The following is a 17,816-nucleotide window of genomic DNA, read 5'->3' on the forward strand; positions in this document are numbered from 1 at the left end:
ATGCATTCCCTAACCCTGAGTTTAAACTCATTGTAACCCTAACCCTAAAAACAAGTCCTGTCAGGTTTTAACCCGTAGCCTATTTTGGCCGTTTTTGAATACTTTTGATGAACCACATAAAGAATGTCTACCATACCATTGTTAGGTATATTTTCTTTCCAGCACAACTTCACCTTTTTATAATATAATGTTATAATAAAACCCACAAACATTCTCAATGAATTGTTTGGAATTTGAAAATGTAAGCATAGGTTGCAAATATGAGCATGTAAAGGTAAAATTTAAATATAGTAATACTATATACAAATATTTCCCATAAAAACATTTTTTTTTTACCTTGTGAGCTACACCAGTGCTTTGTATTCCTAGAGTCCCAAATAGTGTAAATGTAACATAAGAGGTAAAATTCGGATGTAAGCATCTATATATGAACAGAAAATGAAGCCACAAGATAAACATGGCCCCACAACGTAACTGTTCTGCAAGACTATGGTCCCCACAACGCCATAAAAACAAGACCTGGCACACACACACACTTTAGAGATTTATCAGAGAGAAGTGTAGAGACATTCTCTTTCTCTCTTTCTAACCCAATAAAGACGTCAGGATGCTGCAACACTCCAGGGCACACGCTCTCACGCCCTGTTACCTCGTGATATCGACCCGGTTTCATGTCAGCGCTAGGTGCCAGACTAATTAATCAGTCCTACTGAAATTAGGAGGCAATACTAAAATGTGGAAAAAGCTGAAGATGATTTTGAGGTAATTAATTAAGGAAGTAAGTCTCATTAACACAATTTATCCACCAGCGACTCGCAAACTTTATTTTTCGCCTGCACTGTGAAATGTTCAAATATACATCCGCCAACGTGGAGCTGACAAAAACTGCAGTTCCTGTAATGACCTCTAGAGGCTCCAACAGTGAGTCAGTCCCTATAGACCTCCTAAAACTGTTTTGGTCTCTAGAACTATTTTCTCAACTCATGAACAGGAGAAACTCAACTGATGTAATCATATCAAGGTTTTATGAAACTGAAGCAGTAAATACATTTTCTTAAACTTTAACAAGGTACCAGTGCTTTAAAAAAAAAGCTGCATAATAAAACAGTCAACCAATCATAGCTGGGCCACAATCCTCAGACTCATAAATCTTGGTTTATTTCTGTATGAAACAACAACTTCCAAGACTGAAACAAGAAGAACCAAAAACTGCAGTTCCTCTAATGGCCCCTAGAGGCTCCAGCAGTGAGTCAGTCCCCATAGACTCATGTTTACAGCCAGGTAGTTACACAGTTTTGGTCTCCAGATATAATCTTTGTGGAATTCACCTGTTTAAATTATGTCAAGGATTAAAGTTCTGCAGGATTCAGGGGCGTGGCTGCTTTGAGTGACAGGTGGGTGGACTTACAGGTTGCTAGCTGTCTTTAGCCTCAACTCCACTCACGTTCCATCTCTTTGACCATTTTATTATTGTCAAGGAGAGCCCACAAAGATCTGGCAAAGAAGGCGGTAACTCATTGAATAAATCGCAGCTTTGAGGCAACGGCTGGTTGGCGTGATGTAAATATAAAAGGAGGGTTACCTAGGCAACCAGAGCCTGGTACAACCACGAGAGACCAACTGTGTGATACAAAGAGATGGACAACGAGAGGATCGCTTTGAATGTGGACAAGCCTTTAGGTGGCACCAGGCGGTTTCAAGATGGTGACAGCCGGAGACGCGCTGCTGAGCTTCAAATTAGGTTCCCTCCATCTTTATAGCAATGGCTTCTTGTTTGTGTCCATGTTGTGAAGTCGTGTAATTTCACTTTAATTTCAAAGCAAACAAGATGTGAGTTCTTGGTTGACTAGCGATTAATGCATGTGTCTAAAGCATGTCCCAACGTACAATAAAAAAAAAAAAACTTTTCATTTTCCAATATCTATTCACTACCAGGCTCAAAAACTGGTCGAGTTCTTCTTTAAAAGAAGTCAGAAAAACACCACAAACTAAAAATAGAGTGAGCTTGTATGCGTCGTATCATTAAGCTTCGGGGTTTCGTCCCTAACCCCATTTAAACCTGGCCTTTGATTTCAGACACGGTGTAATTTAGTGGAATCTAAAAGGTCTCATTAGTTTCTACAAACACTGTCTTGTCTTTCATGTTCTGCTTGAACGACTCAAACATCTTCCACTCGACCGAGGTAATGGCGACGCTTAAGCAGATGCAGTTAGAGGCGTTGCACACACACCTGCCTCAGACTCAGAGCTTCATTAATCTGTTCCTCCCCCAGGGAAACTGCGCAGGCGTCAGTTCTACTCTCAGCCGCTGGAGAACGGCCGCGTCCTCACGCAGGGCTCGACCTTCACCTACCAGGACGTCCTGGATCAGCTGCTGGTCTACACTCCCGAAACTGTCAGCGGGGGAGCCGACGAGATGGGCTTCACCCTCACTGATGGCATCTACTCCCACACGGGCCGTCTGGAGTTCACCATGGACGTCACGAGGAGCGAGGGACCCCGGATGACCGTCAACAGAGGCCTGCAGCTTCCAGCAGGTGAGACTCAGGAGACGGAGGCTGGTTTGGTTTGTGTCGGCAGATATTTATATGAGAGAAAGGGACAGAAAATTAGGTTTCATGTTAAGAATACGTCTCTGTAGATTCTTGGAAAGTGTGAAAAACTCTTAATTAAGGCCATGAAAGGATTTAAACAGAGCGCTGTGTTCCCCAGTGGCCTCCATAGTCTGTAAGCAGCTATTGTAGTGCTGTATTTAAATGTACACCCATGGGGATATCTAAAAAGACTAAATAAATGCATCTAAAGCAGGAGGAAGATGAAAGCTCAGAGAATATGATCAGTGAGCGCTGTGTGATTTTGCAGGTTCGTCGTCTAAGCTCACCGAGCAGAATCTGAAAGGCACAGACATCGACTCGGACAGCCTGAAGCTCCGCTACATCCTGACCAAAGACCCACCGTTCGGCAAACTGCAGCTGAGCAGGAGCAGCCGCCTGGAGACGGTGTCTGTCAAAGGTCCCGTTCAGAGTTTCACTCAGGAGGACGTCAACAAAGGTGTCGGCTTTGCTCTTTTTCTTTTCACATTTGTTGTTCTTGAGTGATCTGATCTCAAGTGTCCAGGTTAAAGTCCAGGTGTGAACACTGATCAGGTCTCAGTCCACATGTGGAGGTGGTCTGGGACATGTGATCTCATTCCTGTGGTTCCTAGAATTTCAAAAAGTAGAATGGGAGGTAGAGCTTGTTTGCTGCAGATTTGCCTCTAAATTAAACCATTTGACTCCAAGTAAACGCTTTCTATTTAGCTGTAATGTTATATGATGTGTTGCTGGTTAAGTTTTCTCAGCAGTTGATTTTAAAAACACCAAGATAACGGCGAGTGTTTGTCCCTGTCCCACAGGCCTGCTGCAGTACAGCCACGAGAAAGGGGAGAAGGGAGGCAGCCTGTCCTTCAAGTTCAACCTGGTCGATCCGGAGGGAAACAAACTCATCGACCAGTCCTTCTTCATCAGTGTGCTAGGTAGGGTTTCCTCCATCCTCTGTTGCCTGCGGTGCACAAGAGGTCATTTTGTTGGAGAGGAGAAGGCAATTATTCTAGATCCATCCCTTTGTCCTGCATGCCTGAGGACGTGTCACTGCACACCGGACACATCCTGAATATAAAATGCACAGAGCCACTTCCTTTAGAAGTTCCATTTTCTAAATCATGCAAAGGCAAAATAATGATATCATAATGAAACTTTCAGAAATTTTCACAGGTTGTTATATTTTACTAGACTAGACTTTAAAAAGTTAGAAAGTTGGTCTAGAGTCTCTGTTATATTTTAGCCTGGAAGCTGGAAGCAAAATAACTAACATCAGGGCTGGGACAAATAATAAATAATACCTTAATGTGTGTGTGCTTTCAAGACTTCACAGCTTGTTCCAAAATATGTAGCGTCTCCCCAAGTCAGGGGAGATGACAGTCTGACAGATTCCAGTTTGTTCATGTCAACAATGATTCTTCTACTTATACAAAAGTAAGTTACGGAGTTCCTCAGGGTTCTGTGCCAGGACCAATACTCTTCACTTTATACATGTTGCCATTAGGCAAGATTATTAGAAAACATGGCCTAGGTTGCTGGGGGACGATGCACAAAACACATGTCCTCCTTCTTTCTTCTCTCTCCTCTCCCACATCCTCCACTTTTTCTCTGGCACAGAACTCTTGTCCTCTAATTTCCTATCTACTACTAGTCATGCAAGTCTGTGCTATTACTGTATAGAATGTTTACTGCTGTGTGTCCCTCCCCTCCCCACAAACTGCGTCCTAAATGATCTCAGAGTTTATTTGTATACCGATCTTAAAACTGAGATCTGATCTCAAGTGCTGGCTGATGTGTAGACGCCTTTTAATGCCAGGGGTGAACACAGGTACTTATAGCTTGGCACTTTTTCACAGGTTTTTAAATTTTACTCGCCTAGAATTCAACCTACATTTCTGGAATCTTTCTAATATTTTAACCTGGAAGCCGCAGACACCGACTATTGGCATCGGTGCAGGATACAACAGTTCAACACCAGAAAATGGTTTGCTGTGTCACAGCCCTGAAGATGTCTGGTCCCGACATGTTTGAGTTCAAGAAGGTGGCACAAAGAGCAGTTTATCTTTTGTATCCAGTGGATTTTTACTGCTGTATTAGAACCACAACCAGCTGTTTGTCTGCTTTTGGAACAAACTGTGGTCTTAGCCAGGGAAGCCAGCCCTACTTCCTCTGACCACAAGTTTTTGTGACGCAAAGTTGGTCTGGAGTTGCTCCATTGGGATATTGATTGATTTGATTGGCGCGAAATAGATCTGTTCAAGATCATCTGAGCGTTGTGTGACTAGATAGATTAGATACTTTATTAATCCCATGGGAACGATTTCAAACAGCGCTGTTTGTTGTGTGTGCTGTCAAAAAGAGTTGGGGACATGGCACAAATTTTGAAACCAGATGTGGAGTCTTAGCCTGGAAGTAAAACCAACATGCTCTCCCACAGTTTTTTGAGGTGTAGTCTCTCCGCCGGGAACTAATTCTGCTCCAGCAAAGATACGACGGGCCAATCAAATTTTTGGGGCGGGGCTTTATGTGGTGATGCACAGAAGAGTAACAGTTGAGCACTTTAGAGTTAAATTTGTCTCCAACAAAACTCCTCTGATTTGCTGGACGACTATCCAGTTGCATGCAGACTTATATTTTCCTCTTTATCTGTTTAAACTCACCTCATAATGAAATCCAGATGGAGTGTTACCAGACTCATACTTTGATAAGAGCTGGGTCTGGCTACATGAGGCCAGTTTTATAGAAGAATTTGATGCAAATGTGTCCTAAAACTAAAATTGGATATTTTGTCCTCTCGCTGTCCTCCTGCATCATTTCGAATCCAGGTCTTCACATCAAAAGCTGCTGCAGAGCGAAGGATTGTTAGTCCCCTCGCAGACAAACAACCTCCTGATTCTCTCATATCTTTGTCGTTTCTCTTTTCCTCTCCGCTCTGCTTTCTCTCTGTGTACATATCTCTTCCTGCCACATCACCCTCGGATGGTTTCTCTGTCCTTCTCTCAGTGTTTCCAATCCTGTTGTCCAAATCTCTGGAACCCATATTACTCTTTCACACGTCCTCCTCTTCCGCTGTCACCCAACTTAATCTTTTCCTCTGTCCCTACTTGTAGCTGTAGCTCCTCTTATCTTCTCCCTCTCCAAATCAGTTTCGGCTTCAGGCCTTGTTTTCAATTTGCCAAAGTTTTACTGACTCTTTTCTTTGAGGATCATTTGTTTCCTCCTCCCGGGACTGACCTCCCTCCTTGCTCTCTCCTCCAGAGGATCGCCTCCCTCCGTCGGTGGTGGTGAACAAGGGCCTGGTGCTGGATGAAAACTCCATGAAGAAGCTGACCACGCTGCAGCTGTCGGCCAGCGACCAGGACAGCGAGCCAGGCGAGCTCATCTACAGGATCACCAAACAGACGAGCCTGGGCCACCTGGAGCATGCCGCCAATCCAGGTAGGGAAGGGTCCAGAGATGATAGAGCGACTGAAATGAAGCGTGAAGAAGACTTTATACAACATTTAAGGGGTTACTATGACAAAATAAAACTGTAGATTAAATTACAAAAATATAAAAAAATATTGCTAACCTAAATTGCAAAATTGTTCTCTTACACATTTGCATTTTTATTCCACTGCTAAACATGTAATTGCATGTTAATACCACTGTGTCAAATGCTAACAGTTCTACTCAAAGGGCTACTATTAGCTGGGAGGCTAGGAAGCTAGGAAGAGCTAATATAAAAAAGGAGGCTTGTAAGCTAGCAGCCACTTCTAACCGGGAGGCTAGGAAGCTAGGTGTAGCTCCTATTAGCTCGGAGGTTAGGAATCTTGGAAAAGCTACTATTAGGTGGGATGCTAGGAAGCTATTTTTAGCTATTATTTGCTGGAAAGCTAGGAATAGCTACTATTAGCTGGGATGCTAGAAAGCTATGTGGAGCTACTATTAGCTGAGAATCTAGAAATCTTGAAAGAGCCACACTCTTAATTCAAGATTATTATGTTCTTGTGGAAATATTTGGGAATTTAAGCTGCCAGGGAAAAATAAAAAACACTTTAACTTCAAGGTTAATTTAGCAGCAAAGTTTTTGCTCATACCAAGTTATTTTTATTGCATTTGATGTTCAATACAAACATACCCTTTATATTATATTTGATTCACACACCAAACACCCTTAATGGAAACTATACGATGTTACACATCTAATCTGCTCAAGGACAAAACTGTTCTGCTCCAAACAAAGTTGTTGAGAGCTCTTCCAACAATCCACTGATAACATTACAGCACACATTACTGTACTCAGGTGCAGAGGCAGAAGCAGAAAATGAGTTTATATATGAGTATATATTTATTTAAATACTGTACTGTGAAGGTGCATTATGTCTTTTATAATTAACTCTGCACACTCACTCAGCGTAGTGAACCTTGGCCCAGTTCCTCCATCATTTATCCCTCATGTATTCCAGCTGCTCCTTACAAAACAGACCCACTCTGTGTCTCCTGCTTCTTTTTGCTCCAGATGACCTTAACTAAAATCTTGTTTTGTGCAATAAAAAGTCAACGAAAAGAACTAATCAATTTGTGAAATTACTTTGGAATAAAGAGAGAAGCTGATGCGCCTTCCAGTCACAAAGAGGGGTGATTATTAGCTTCCGTGCCGTTCAGCATTTCGGCCCTGGGTGAATGGATTCCTCTCTTCGCTCGATGCACTCGCAGCATGCTAATGAGCTGGATGTAAACGGTGCTGTCCGATCATCGAGCGTCGGTTCACCTCAGAGCCACGGAGCAGCTCCAGATAATTACCGCTAGCCATTCAGCCGGTCTGTGACTGCATGCTAACACGCAAAGCTATCCTCCTGTGGGATAGCCTGTCAGCGTGTGAGGAATGTCAAAGGGATAGAAGCATAGGCGGATGAATGGTCTCTTTCATGGCCTGATTTTAAACTCTAACGAAGCTCATGACGCCTCTTTTATATGTTTGGAGGCACCTGTCCTCCAGGTCAACAAAGACCACTTCACCTCATATTCTGGACCTTTCTGCAACTTTTTTAGAGACTTCTTTGCAGGTTTCCAACTTGCAAACTAGTCTACATGATTTTAGACTAGTTTCCTGCTCCAACTTTCTCGAAGAATCCAAATGCACGTGATGCATGCACCAGGAAAAAAAATCATGCCTTTACCTGCCTCTTTTAGGAAGTGCTACTATTAGCTGGGAGGCTTAGGAGCAAGAAAGAGCTACTGTCAGCTAGGACGCTAAGAAGAGCTACTGTTAGCTGGGAAGCTAGGAAGCTAGGAAGCTAGGGAGAGCTACTGTTAGCTAGCAGGCTAGGAAGAGCTACTATTAGCTGGGAGGCTAGAAAGAGCTACTGTCAGCTAGGAAGCTAAGAAGAGCTACTGTTAGCTGGGAAGCTAGGAAGAGCTACTGTTAGCTAGAAGGCTAGAAAGAGCTACTGTCAGCTAGGAAGCTAAGAAGAGCTACTGTTAGCTGGGAAGCTAGGAAGAGCTACTATTAGCTGGGAGGCTAGGAAGAGCTGTTGGAAGCTAGGAAGAGCTACCATTAGCTACTGTTGGAGGCAGGCTAGGATGGTAGCAAGAGCTACTGTTAGCTCTGCGACTAGGAAGAGCTATTGTTAGCTTGGAAGCTAGGCTGAGCTACTGTTAGCTGGCAGGCTAGGAAGCTAGGACGAGCTACTATTAGCCGGGAGGCTAGGAAGAGGAAGATAATCTACTTGAATAAATGTGCATGACTAAAGACAGCAGAGATATTTTATCTTTTAATTAATTTATATAAAATCACTTCATCCAGGATTTAACTCTAACTCTGGAAGTCTAAAATGTTCTTCAACAGCAGTCAGCACAGATACTCAGCATTTTCTGTCACTGAGAGAGTTTAAATAAGGACGTCACGGTTCCATAATGGAGCCCACGGTCACATTTGATTTCAAACCATTATTTGAAATGTTTGGACTTTTGGCCGAGACTAGTTAGTTGCAGTCGTCCTCCAGTGAGCTCGTACCAGTTCATCAGTCTCTCAGAGAAGAGGAAGTATGTTCTCTAAAAAGTTGTGCCATTCATTTCCTCTGGATGAGAACCCACCACTAGAGGCTCGTCTGTCACATTTAGGTTTCAGATCTTCCCTAAACAAAAAAAAGCTTTAATCAAAGCACTGAAGCTACATACAAGGTCCGTTCACTAATTTCCAATTAGTCTGTCCTTTAAACAAAAAACATTTTCAAACTAAAAGATGCAAAGACGTCAAATATAAATCTGTTGGTCTGTGAAAAGGTTTGGAGCTGTTTCCTGTCGAGACAAGTTGAAGGCAGAATACGACTCTCTTTGATTTGATGGAGTGAAAAAGAGACAGATTTTCATCTCTGACTGAGATCTGAGGGAATAGATGACACCAGCGAGCAGGACCGTAGACTTCCGCTTGTTTCCCTGTCAGCGGCTGACATGAGGACGACTGATGCTGAAAAGCCTCCGTTATCATTTCTTCAAGGCCTCTGAGTTACTGCTCTCTCCTCGTGATAGCTGACCTGCTTCGTTATTTTTTATTTTTCGGAAGCATTCCTCCTGTCAGCGCAGGGAAATAACATCTCACCCGTCCCATCTGCTTAGGGAAATAACTGTGATGGGCCGCGTTATTCAACAAGTTATTACCTTCACGTCCGAGTTCATTTTCACACTCTTGAAAGTGTCTTCACATAATGACAGGCCTGACAGGAAATGTGGCATATAACATCAGTTAATGGTAAAATGTGGTTAGATTTAACTACGGCAAAATTATAGGACCTGCACACTTTGATTTCTTGTCATAATAACCCGTCTAGTATTAATGTAAATGGAAACCTGTGAAAATGAAACCTTAGAAAACGAAATAACACAGATGGAAATCAAAGAAAATGGATATATGGTGGACCTTTTGTCCTTTTTTTTTAATATACATGTCACGTTTTATTTTTCAGCCATAAAAATAAATACAGTCGGTATCATACCAGCAGCAGTTTGCAGTTGATTTTAAGCAACCAGCTTGCATTATATCTGCAGAAATGGAACTCGCAGGGTGCAGAAGATATTTTGGTTTGTTTTTCAGGCGGTTGCCTTTAGTTTCACACCGAGCAATGTTTGATATTTGCACTCGAACCTGATTATGTTTCACACCGAGTTTTAATCTGTGAAAGCATCACAGAGTGTAAGTGGAGCTGGGGCCTCGTTGGACGGGTTTAACTTTAGTTTATTTGCTCATTAAAATGATAAAAATCCAAACGGGGGAACAGTAAAAGGAACGCAGTGTGTGCGCTCGAAATGGATCGTTATAAAAGTAAAACAAGAAAACTTTGGACACAAACAGAGGCAAGTCGTCAGTCATTATTTTTACTGTGAACCTTCCTTCTCCAGGCACCAGGATCGCCACGTTCACCCAGGCTGACCTGGCGTCGCGCAGCATCCAGTACGTCCACACCAGCGAAGAAGAGAAGCACGCCGACCAGTTCTCTTTCACGGTGTCTGATGGGACGAACGAGGTGAGTTTGGTCGGGGACGGGGGGACGTACTTTGACATGATCAGACAGATCAAGTGTCGGCCAGAAGCTGATAAGTCAGTTACAGTTTGTTGGATGCAACACTAAAATGGCCGACTGTCGGCTTGGTGTGTCACAGCGCAAAGACAAAAATTTGGAAATCAAAAAAGTGGCATAAAGAGCAGTTTATATGGATTTCAGCCACTTTATCACAACTATAACCAGTTGTTTGTTCCGTGTGCGTCGTGACATGAAGTGTTGGGGACATGACACACATTTTGGAACAAGCTGAGGAGTCTTAGCCTGGAAGTTGGCCCTTCTTTACACATTTTTTTGCAGGGTAAAGTTGGGCTGGAGTCGCTCCGTTGGGAACTGGTTATGCTCTGGTAAAGATCTGCCGGGCCAATCAAATTGTTTTGGGCGGGGCTTTATGTGGCAAAGCTCTGCCCCAAAAGTGACAACAATGTAGTCATACACGTCACCTGAAATTGCTTTAGAGACATTTTAACAAGGAGGTCTATGGGGATTGACTTGCTGTTGGAGCCAGTTTCTAGTGGACATTAGAGGAACTACAGTTTTTGTCTTTTTCACCCAGCAGTTGTCCATTTTTTTCCACTTCTGACTCATCAAAACAAAGCAACATGAATGTGAATAAGAAGATATTCAACCAAAGTTTGATCTCAACAAACCCCCTTAGTCTTTATAGAGTTTAAAAAAGTGGCACTCCAGCCCCCCCCCCCCCCCCCCCCCCAAGTTCGCCTCATGCATAAATTTGCCTTGCTAATCCAAACTAATGAGGACCACAAGGACTTGAGTAAACATGTGAAAAAGGTCATTTAGCCTTCACGCCTGGCTGCCTGTAGTGTGCGGAGGCTTTGTGGCCACTGTAGTGGTTAGTGTGCGTGAAGTGCTTTCACTATTGTTACCTCTCTCCAGTTGGGAGGCCTGTTTGGTTTCTTGTTGAATAAGTATTGCATATTTATTGTTAAGTATTTTTTTAAAGTTTTTAGTTTCTTTTGAAACTCCTTTGTGCTGTTTGACTCAAATCATCTTAAGCTTGAATATTACCATTAGCATAATTGCTACGCAGCGTACAAATGTTTTGAAGCCGTTCTAAGGCTAATGTTAATGCCATGACAGCTCCTCAAAAGCATATGGAGCCCCCCCTGGTGGCTGGCTGCAGTATATGTCATAAGCCCCACCCCCCTCCCTCTTAGTGGATGGGATGGGTTTCTGTCACGTTAAGTAGTTAACATAATACTGATGTATGTTCAAGTCTCTTTTTTTCTGAAAACTTTTGTTTTAGTCATTTGATGCTACAGATACAGGATGTGACATCATGATGATTGACAGTTGCCAATGACAGTCCTCTACCAGAAACCATGTTAGTGAGGTTGTCAGCAGGTTGTGTTGCGTTGTGCGTAATGTAGGAGTCAAGTTTTGGATAAAAGAGAATAATAAAGACAATATCTCTGGTTCTGCGCTAAAAACAATAACCAAGAGCCCACATGAACTTTGAAATATGGTAAGTGCAGTGAACTAGTGCACGTACATGACATCTGAGCGCTGAGGAGTTGATTTTGTTATCAACAAAGGATACAGTCCTTTACCTTTAAAAGCTATTGACAGTGAAATAACTTTAAAGGACGAACATTTAACTTTTATGGCGTTTGTCAAGAAGCATTGTTTTGATTTGGCTTGTCTGTCTTGTCTGTCTGCTGAAGGCCATAGTCTTTGGCAGGTAATATTAATGTTGCACAAAACAAACTGCTTGTTGTGATAACTGTTCCTGTTATGATGCTGCCTGAATATCACCGTCCGTGTCTTCAGGTTGCCCAGACGTTCTACATCACCATCAAGCCGGTGGACGACTCCCTGCCTCTCCTGCAGGTCCCTGGCATGAGGGTCCAGGAGGGAGTGAGGAAGACCATCACAGAGTTTGAGCTGAAAGCCACTGATGCAGACACAGAGGTAGATTGCAAACGGCTACAGCTTTTACTGTTTGGTTTAGCCTCCAAGCTAATAGTAGCTCTTCCTAGCTTCTGAGCTTCCGAGCTTGCCAGCTAATAGTAGTTATTCCTAGTTGACTTGCCTCTCAGCTAATAGGGGCTCTTCCTAGCCTCTCAGGTGATAGTGGCTCCTCCTGGCCTCCAGCTAATAGTAGCCCTTCCTAGCTTACTACCCTGTCAGCTAATAATAGCTCCCCCTGGCATCCTAGCCTTCAGGCTCTTCCTAGCTCCTTAGCACTCGAGTTAATAGTACCTCCTCCTAGATGGCTAGACTAAAAGGAGTGAGTAGCCCTTCCTAGCTTCATAGCTAATGGTAGCTTTTCCTAGCCTCTAGGCCAGAAAGGAGCATGAGTTGATCCGTAGCTAAACAGTGCCTTCAGAAATCAGGGTGTGATCAGAAAAGGATTTCTTTCAGGCGGAGTCCATCATCTTCACCGTGGTCCAGGCTCCTCGTCACGGCACCATCGAGCGCACGGGCAACGGCCAACACTACCGACAGACCAGCACCTTCAGCATGGACGACATCTACCAGAACCGAATCAGCTACAACCACGATGGCTCCAACTCGCTCAAGGACCGCTTCACCTTCAGTGTGGCCGACGGCACCAACCTCCTCTTCATGGTGGAGGAGGGCGGCAAAGAGGTGTGTGTTTGTTTGCAGATGGCTTTTCTACCACAGCAGGAAATAAGCAGTTGGACTGTGTGTATGAGGCAGCTTCCTGACATTTTTATTACACCCAGATGATTGAAAAAGAAGATTTAGAGCGTGTGTGTGTGTGCAGGCCCTGACCTTTTTATGACTGGAGGGGTGATACAGCAGTTTTGTGGGTGTGCTCCAGTGTTTGTGAGGACTTGGTTCCATTTCAGACCCTGACAGAGACGCTTTTGAAAAGTGGCAGAAACATTTTCTGAAACGTTAGGACATTTGTAAATTGTAGGCGAGGAGAGGGGAGAATGTTTTGGATATTCTTGGAAAGTATGTGGAAGTAAGGATGTTGTAGAAGTTTTTGTAAACTTGTTTGGAGAAGACACGTATAGTTCTTCTTAGCCTTCCAGCTAATAGTAGCTCTTCCTAGCTTCCTAGCCCCCAGCTAGCAGTACTCTTGCTAACCTCCTAGCCTTCTAGCTAATAGTAGCTCTTCCTAGGTTCCTAGCTCCCCAGCTTTTCGTAGTGAGTCCTACCCTCTTAGCTAATAGTAGCTCTTCCTAGCTTCCTAGCCCCCAGCTAGTAGTACTCTTGCTAACTGCCTAGCCTCCCAGCTAATAGTAGCTCTTGCTAGTTTCATAGCTCCCCAGCTTTTTGTAGTGCTTCCTACCCTCCTAGCTAATGGTAGCTCTTCCTAGTTTCCTAGCCCCGACTCTAATAATAGCTCTTCTTAGCCTCCCAGCTAATAGTAGCTCCTCCTAGCTCCCTAGCCCCCCAACTAATAGTACTTTTGCTAGCTTCCTAGACTTCCAGCTAATAGTAGCACTTCCTATCTTCCTAGCCTCCCAGCTAATACTAGCCCTTCATAGCTTCCTAGCCTCCCCAGCTAATAGTAGCCCTTCCTAGCTCTTCCATTTCCCATTTTGAATGAATCCAGACTACTGCCACCTGATGGTAGGAAGAGTTATTACCAGCTGGTTGTTGGCTGTAGTCTTCGTTCAAGTGCAACTTGGCTTTCGTTGCCGGCGTCTAGGCCTTAAGGCTCAGTCGTTATTCATCTTTACTCTTCTTAAGAGAAGATAAGATAATCCTTTTATAATTTATCCCACAGTGAGGTTATCCCGATGTTGGTTTGGTGTGTGTGCGGAAGTGAGGACATTCTGGAGAGATTCTTCTCCACTTTGACGAATGCATCTTATAAAATCCTCTCATGTGCATCAGGATGAACATCTGTGCTGTTAATGTCATCTTTATGGTGGCGGTTATGAGCCGGCCTCAGGGTGAATTGACTCCTCTGCTTGTCAATTTAGCCGTCCCTCTCGGCCGTCCTCCACCACCTGTCACCACTAATAGTCCGTCTGATTAAACTGAACGGTGGCAGCGCGCAGGTAGCGGTGTTTATTATCCTCCCATCACCGGGAGACGACGCTCGGTGGCTTCACTGCCGCCGGCGTTTGAGGTGAATTTGTTCTGCCCGGCCGTTAAATAATGCATGAGGTCCATAAAGTGCGAGGACGAACATATCCCTCAGATGTGTCAAAGTTGGCCTTAACATTGCGATGGCACGCTGCTCTTTACGAATTCCCCCGAAGCACCTCGAACACAACCCAGTGATTTGTAATCTTACCTGATACAGCCAGTAGGATTATGACTATCAACCTGTATCAGGGCTCCAGACTGTGATCTATAATACTCGCGCTTTGTGACAGAATTTTTCTTGCGCACATGTGAAAGCTGCTTCTCTCTTGTGGAAATTCTTTCTCTTCATTTGATCCGACAGTAGTGTGTACTCTCAGAGCTGTGGGCCGCCTCTTGTGCAGCGCCCAGGGAGCAATTTGGGGGTCAGATGCTTGCTCAGGGCACCTCAACCATGGCACGGGGGGGTTGCAAGCCTGTAACCCTTCGGTCCCAAGCTGTTTTGTTAAGTCTGTACATTACCAAAAAAACTGTTGTGTTGCAGGTCGATTTAAGCCCTGGAGCCCTGGACGCTCTTTAGTGACGGTACATTATTCTGTCATTCCAGGACAGTCTCTGTGCATCTTTGTTTTCATCTTGGTAGAAAGCTGTGGGACATTTCCTCAAAATCCGGGTCAATCAGTCCAAAAATACGTCTGGAGACAAACACTGGCACTTCAGAAAAAGCACATTTGCTGTCTTGCCCATTAAATTCCTTCTCAAAAGGTTTGCAGTGACGTGGGATAGCAATGGGATACTGCTGCTGAATGTTTTAAATGTAATTGTTGGACATTATCTTCTCCGTGGTCGTGTTTTAGGCTAAACTATCTCAACATCTGAGCGTTTGCATGCCTGTGGTTTTCATGAATGCATATCAAAGTGTATATTTGTTTTTCTGGTTTTCCAGATAGTCACAGCTGCCCCTCAGAAGTTCAAGATCGACATATTGCCCGGTGGATGACGGCACACCTCGCATCGTCACCAACCTGGGGCTACAGTGGCTGGAATACATGGATAACAAGGTGCAGGTCTTTTTGCAGAAGCTCGTCTCCTCACGTCCAGGTTGTTGTGTTTAGAAGCTGAGATCTTGATCCTCTACCAGACGCTTGCGCTTTCACTGGACCCTTAAAATGTCGTAACGAGCAGAGAGCTGAGTCGCTGCGCCGACTCAGGCAGCTCTGTCTGAACGCTGGCACAATTTAAACGTGTCTGTGGGCGACAGACGTGTGAAAGCGCCGCCTGCTGGTTTAGACGCTTCATCACGACGTGGAGGTTGTAGTTTGTTTGGTGGATGCTGTAAAATGTCACCGCAAATTAGCATAACATTAAACTCCTGCCCCCTCCCCACCTCCAAAGTGCTGGGGAGAAGCAAACGCCGACTATTAACAGACACATCATCAGCTTTTATCATCGTTAAGTCTTTTCCTGTTCGGCTGCAGCTTCCTCTGACTGTGTGTTCTTTAAACACCGATCAGCCACAACATTATGACCACTGACAGGAGAAGTGAATAACATTTAAACCATCTTGTGACAGTTCAGTGTTCTGCTGGGAAACTTCTGGACCTGGCATTCATTGGTGTGGATGTTACTTGACATGTAGCACCCACCTAGACCAGACCTGGCACCCCCACCCCATAGCAATGACACTCCTTGATGCAGCAGCCATCCCCAGCAGGATGAAGCCTGACACCACAGGACACCCTCAGAAGGCCCATGTCCATTCTCTGATGAGTCACCACAACGGAGACCTGCACAATATTAGGAATGTGGTCATAATGTTATGGCCAATCAGTCCAGTATATCCAAAGCTAAAAGACAGTTTTAGAGTCAATCAGTGCCGATGCCTTTAAAATGAATCAAAATGATCTTGAGCTACAGAAACCTCCTAGAGATCGTTCTCCAACCGTTCCGTTTGCAGGCCACCAAACCTGATCACCAAGAAGGAGCTGCTGACCGTGGACCCGGACACAGACGACGGTCAGCTGGTTTATGAGATCACTGCAGAGCCAAAGCACGGCTTCCTGGAGAGCAAACTCAAACCCGGCAGCCCGGTCACCACGTTCACACAAGGTACACAGTTATTTGTTTTAGAGCAGGTACATCACTGTTGTATTTTTTCTCTTCTGCTGCTCAGGCGACTTTTCAGATCATTTTCAGAAGCTGATGTCACATATTCTTTTATTTTTCCTTGTCAGACACAAAATTGGTGTAAAACTGCAAATAGTATTTTTAGTTTTTTAATTCATCATTTAGAAAGCATTGATGCCACATTTAACAGATGCCAGTAAGTCATTTACTTTTATATCAGATTGAAACGGTTTAGTTTCACTCTCTTGCACAGGTTTAATGTCATTTTATCAGGCTGCAGATGTTTCATTTTATCAGATGTTTCACAGCTGAGATTAATATTTCAGTGTAAAATGTGTTTGTCTCATTTTTCTGCTGAGAAAATAACTTTAAACCTACTTTGTAAAATCTTATGCGACACAGATAGTCCTCGCTTTAGATGAGCTCACTGAAATAGTTCTAAATGTTTTATAAATGCATAAATACAGTCAGAACACATCTCTATATACCATTTATTCATCGTTTACTTTCACTTTCTAAGCTATATTATGACCCACTAATGACTCCTCAGTGACTGGTTTATAAATACTTTAATATCTAATTATTCAATAATGAATTGAATCTTTAATATAATATGAAAATACAATTATTAAACATGTTATAGAGATGCTTTTAGATCAACTGGATTTCTAAACTACTTACTAATGTCTGTTAATGTAGGAGTGATGCTTTATAAATGTGTCACCAAGTAGTTAAAGTGTGAAAATAAAATGATCTGACACATAGTGATATAGTGATGCTTATCTTATTTTACATCAGCCACTTTATGCAGCATTGGACTCGCTTCAGTCTGTTCTGAGCCTTAGTTTTTATATTTGTATTATTTATTTACTTCTTCTTCTTTTATTTCAGCTGTTTCTAGTTTTAGTTAGTGTTTGTTGAGCCGTGGGTCTTAGAGCTGTCAGTAAACGTTTAAATGATTTTGTTAATAAAGGACTTTCTAGACATTTCCTCCTCAATAAGCTGGAGCCATGTCTTCAGGTGACCTCTTCACGTTTTCCTCCTTTTTCTTCTACGACGCTTTGATTTGAGGGATTTGTTTTTAAGTGTTCATCACATCTCTTTGGGCTTTGACCTGCTTTGAATTCAATCCAAATCGTTTCGGTGTTCTTGCTCACAGATACACTATATTACCAAAAGTATTCGCTCACCCATTCAAATGATCAGAATCAGGTGTTCTAATCACTTGGCCTGGCCCCAGGTGTATAAATTCAAGCACTCAGGCATGCAGACTGTGAAACAAGACATTTGTGAAAGAATGGGCCGCTCTCAGGAGCTCAGTGAATTCCAGCGTGGAACTGTCATAGGATGCCACTTGTGCAACAAATCCAGTCGTGAAATTTTCCTTCGCCTCCTAAATATTCCACAGTCAACTGTCAGCTCTATTTATAACAAAATGGAAGCGTTTGGGAAAAACAGCAACTCAGCCACGAAGTGGTAGGCCACGTAAAGTGACGGAGAGGGGTCAGCGGATGCTGAAGCGCATAGTGCAAAGAGG

The 17,816-nt window shown here is 43.5% G+C and overlaps 1 protein-coding gene across 1 annotated transcript in view; it reads left to right on the top strand.

Moving 5' to 3' along the window:
* Positions 1-16,414, top strand: part of LOC311509821 (extracellular matrix organizing protein FRAS1-like) — a gene marked incomplete at both ends in the record, with an annotated part of 43,449 nt that extends 27,035 nt beyond the window's left edge. Inside the window, 11 exon segments of the mRNA XM_084575258.1 lie at positions 2,274-2,537; positions 2,863-3,051; positions 3,395-3,514; positions 5,838-6,017; positions 9,960-10,084; positions 11,912-12,052; positions 12,506-12,733; positions 15,099-15,140; positions 15,142-15,213; positions 16,110-16,115; positions 16,117-16,414. Coding sequence (XP_084431384.1) covers positions 2,274-2,537; positions 2,863-3,051; positions 3,395-3,514; positions 5,838-6,017; positions 9,960-10,084; positions 11,912-12,052; positions 12,506-12,733; positions 15,099-15,140; positions 15,142-15,213; positions 16,110-16,115; positions 16,117-16,414 — 1,665 coding nt within the window.
* Positions 16,415-17,816: the final 1,402 nt, after the last annotated feature.

Source organism: Chelon labrosus (genome assembly GCF_963514085.1).
Source record: "Chelon labrosus genome assembly, contig: SCAFFOLD_182, whole genome shotgun sequence".
Classification (NCBI taxonomy): domain Eukaryota; kingdom Metazoa; phylum Chordata; class Actinopteri; order Mugiliformes; family Mugilidae; genus Chelon; species Chelon labrosus.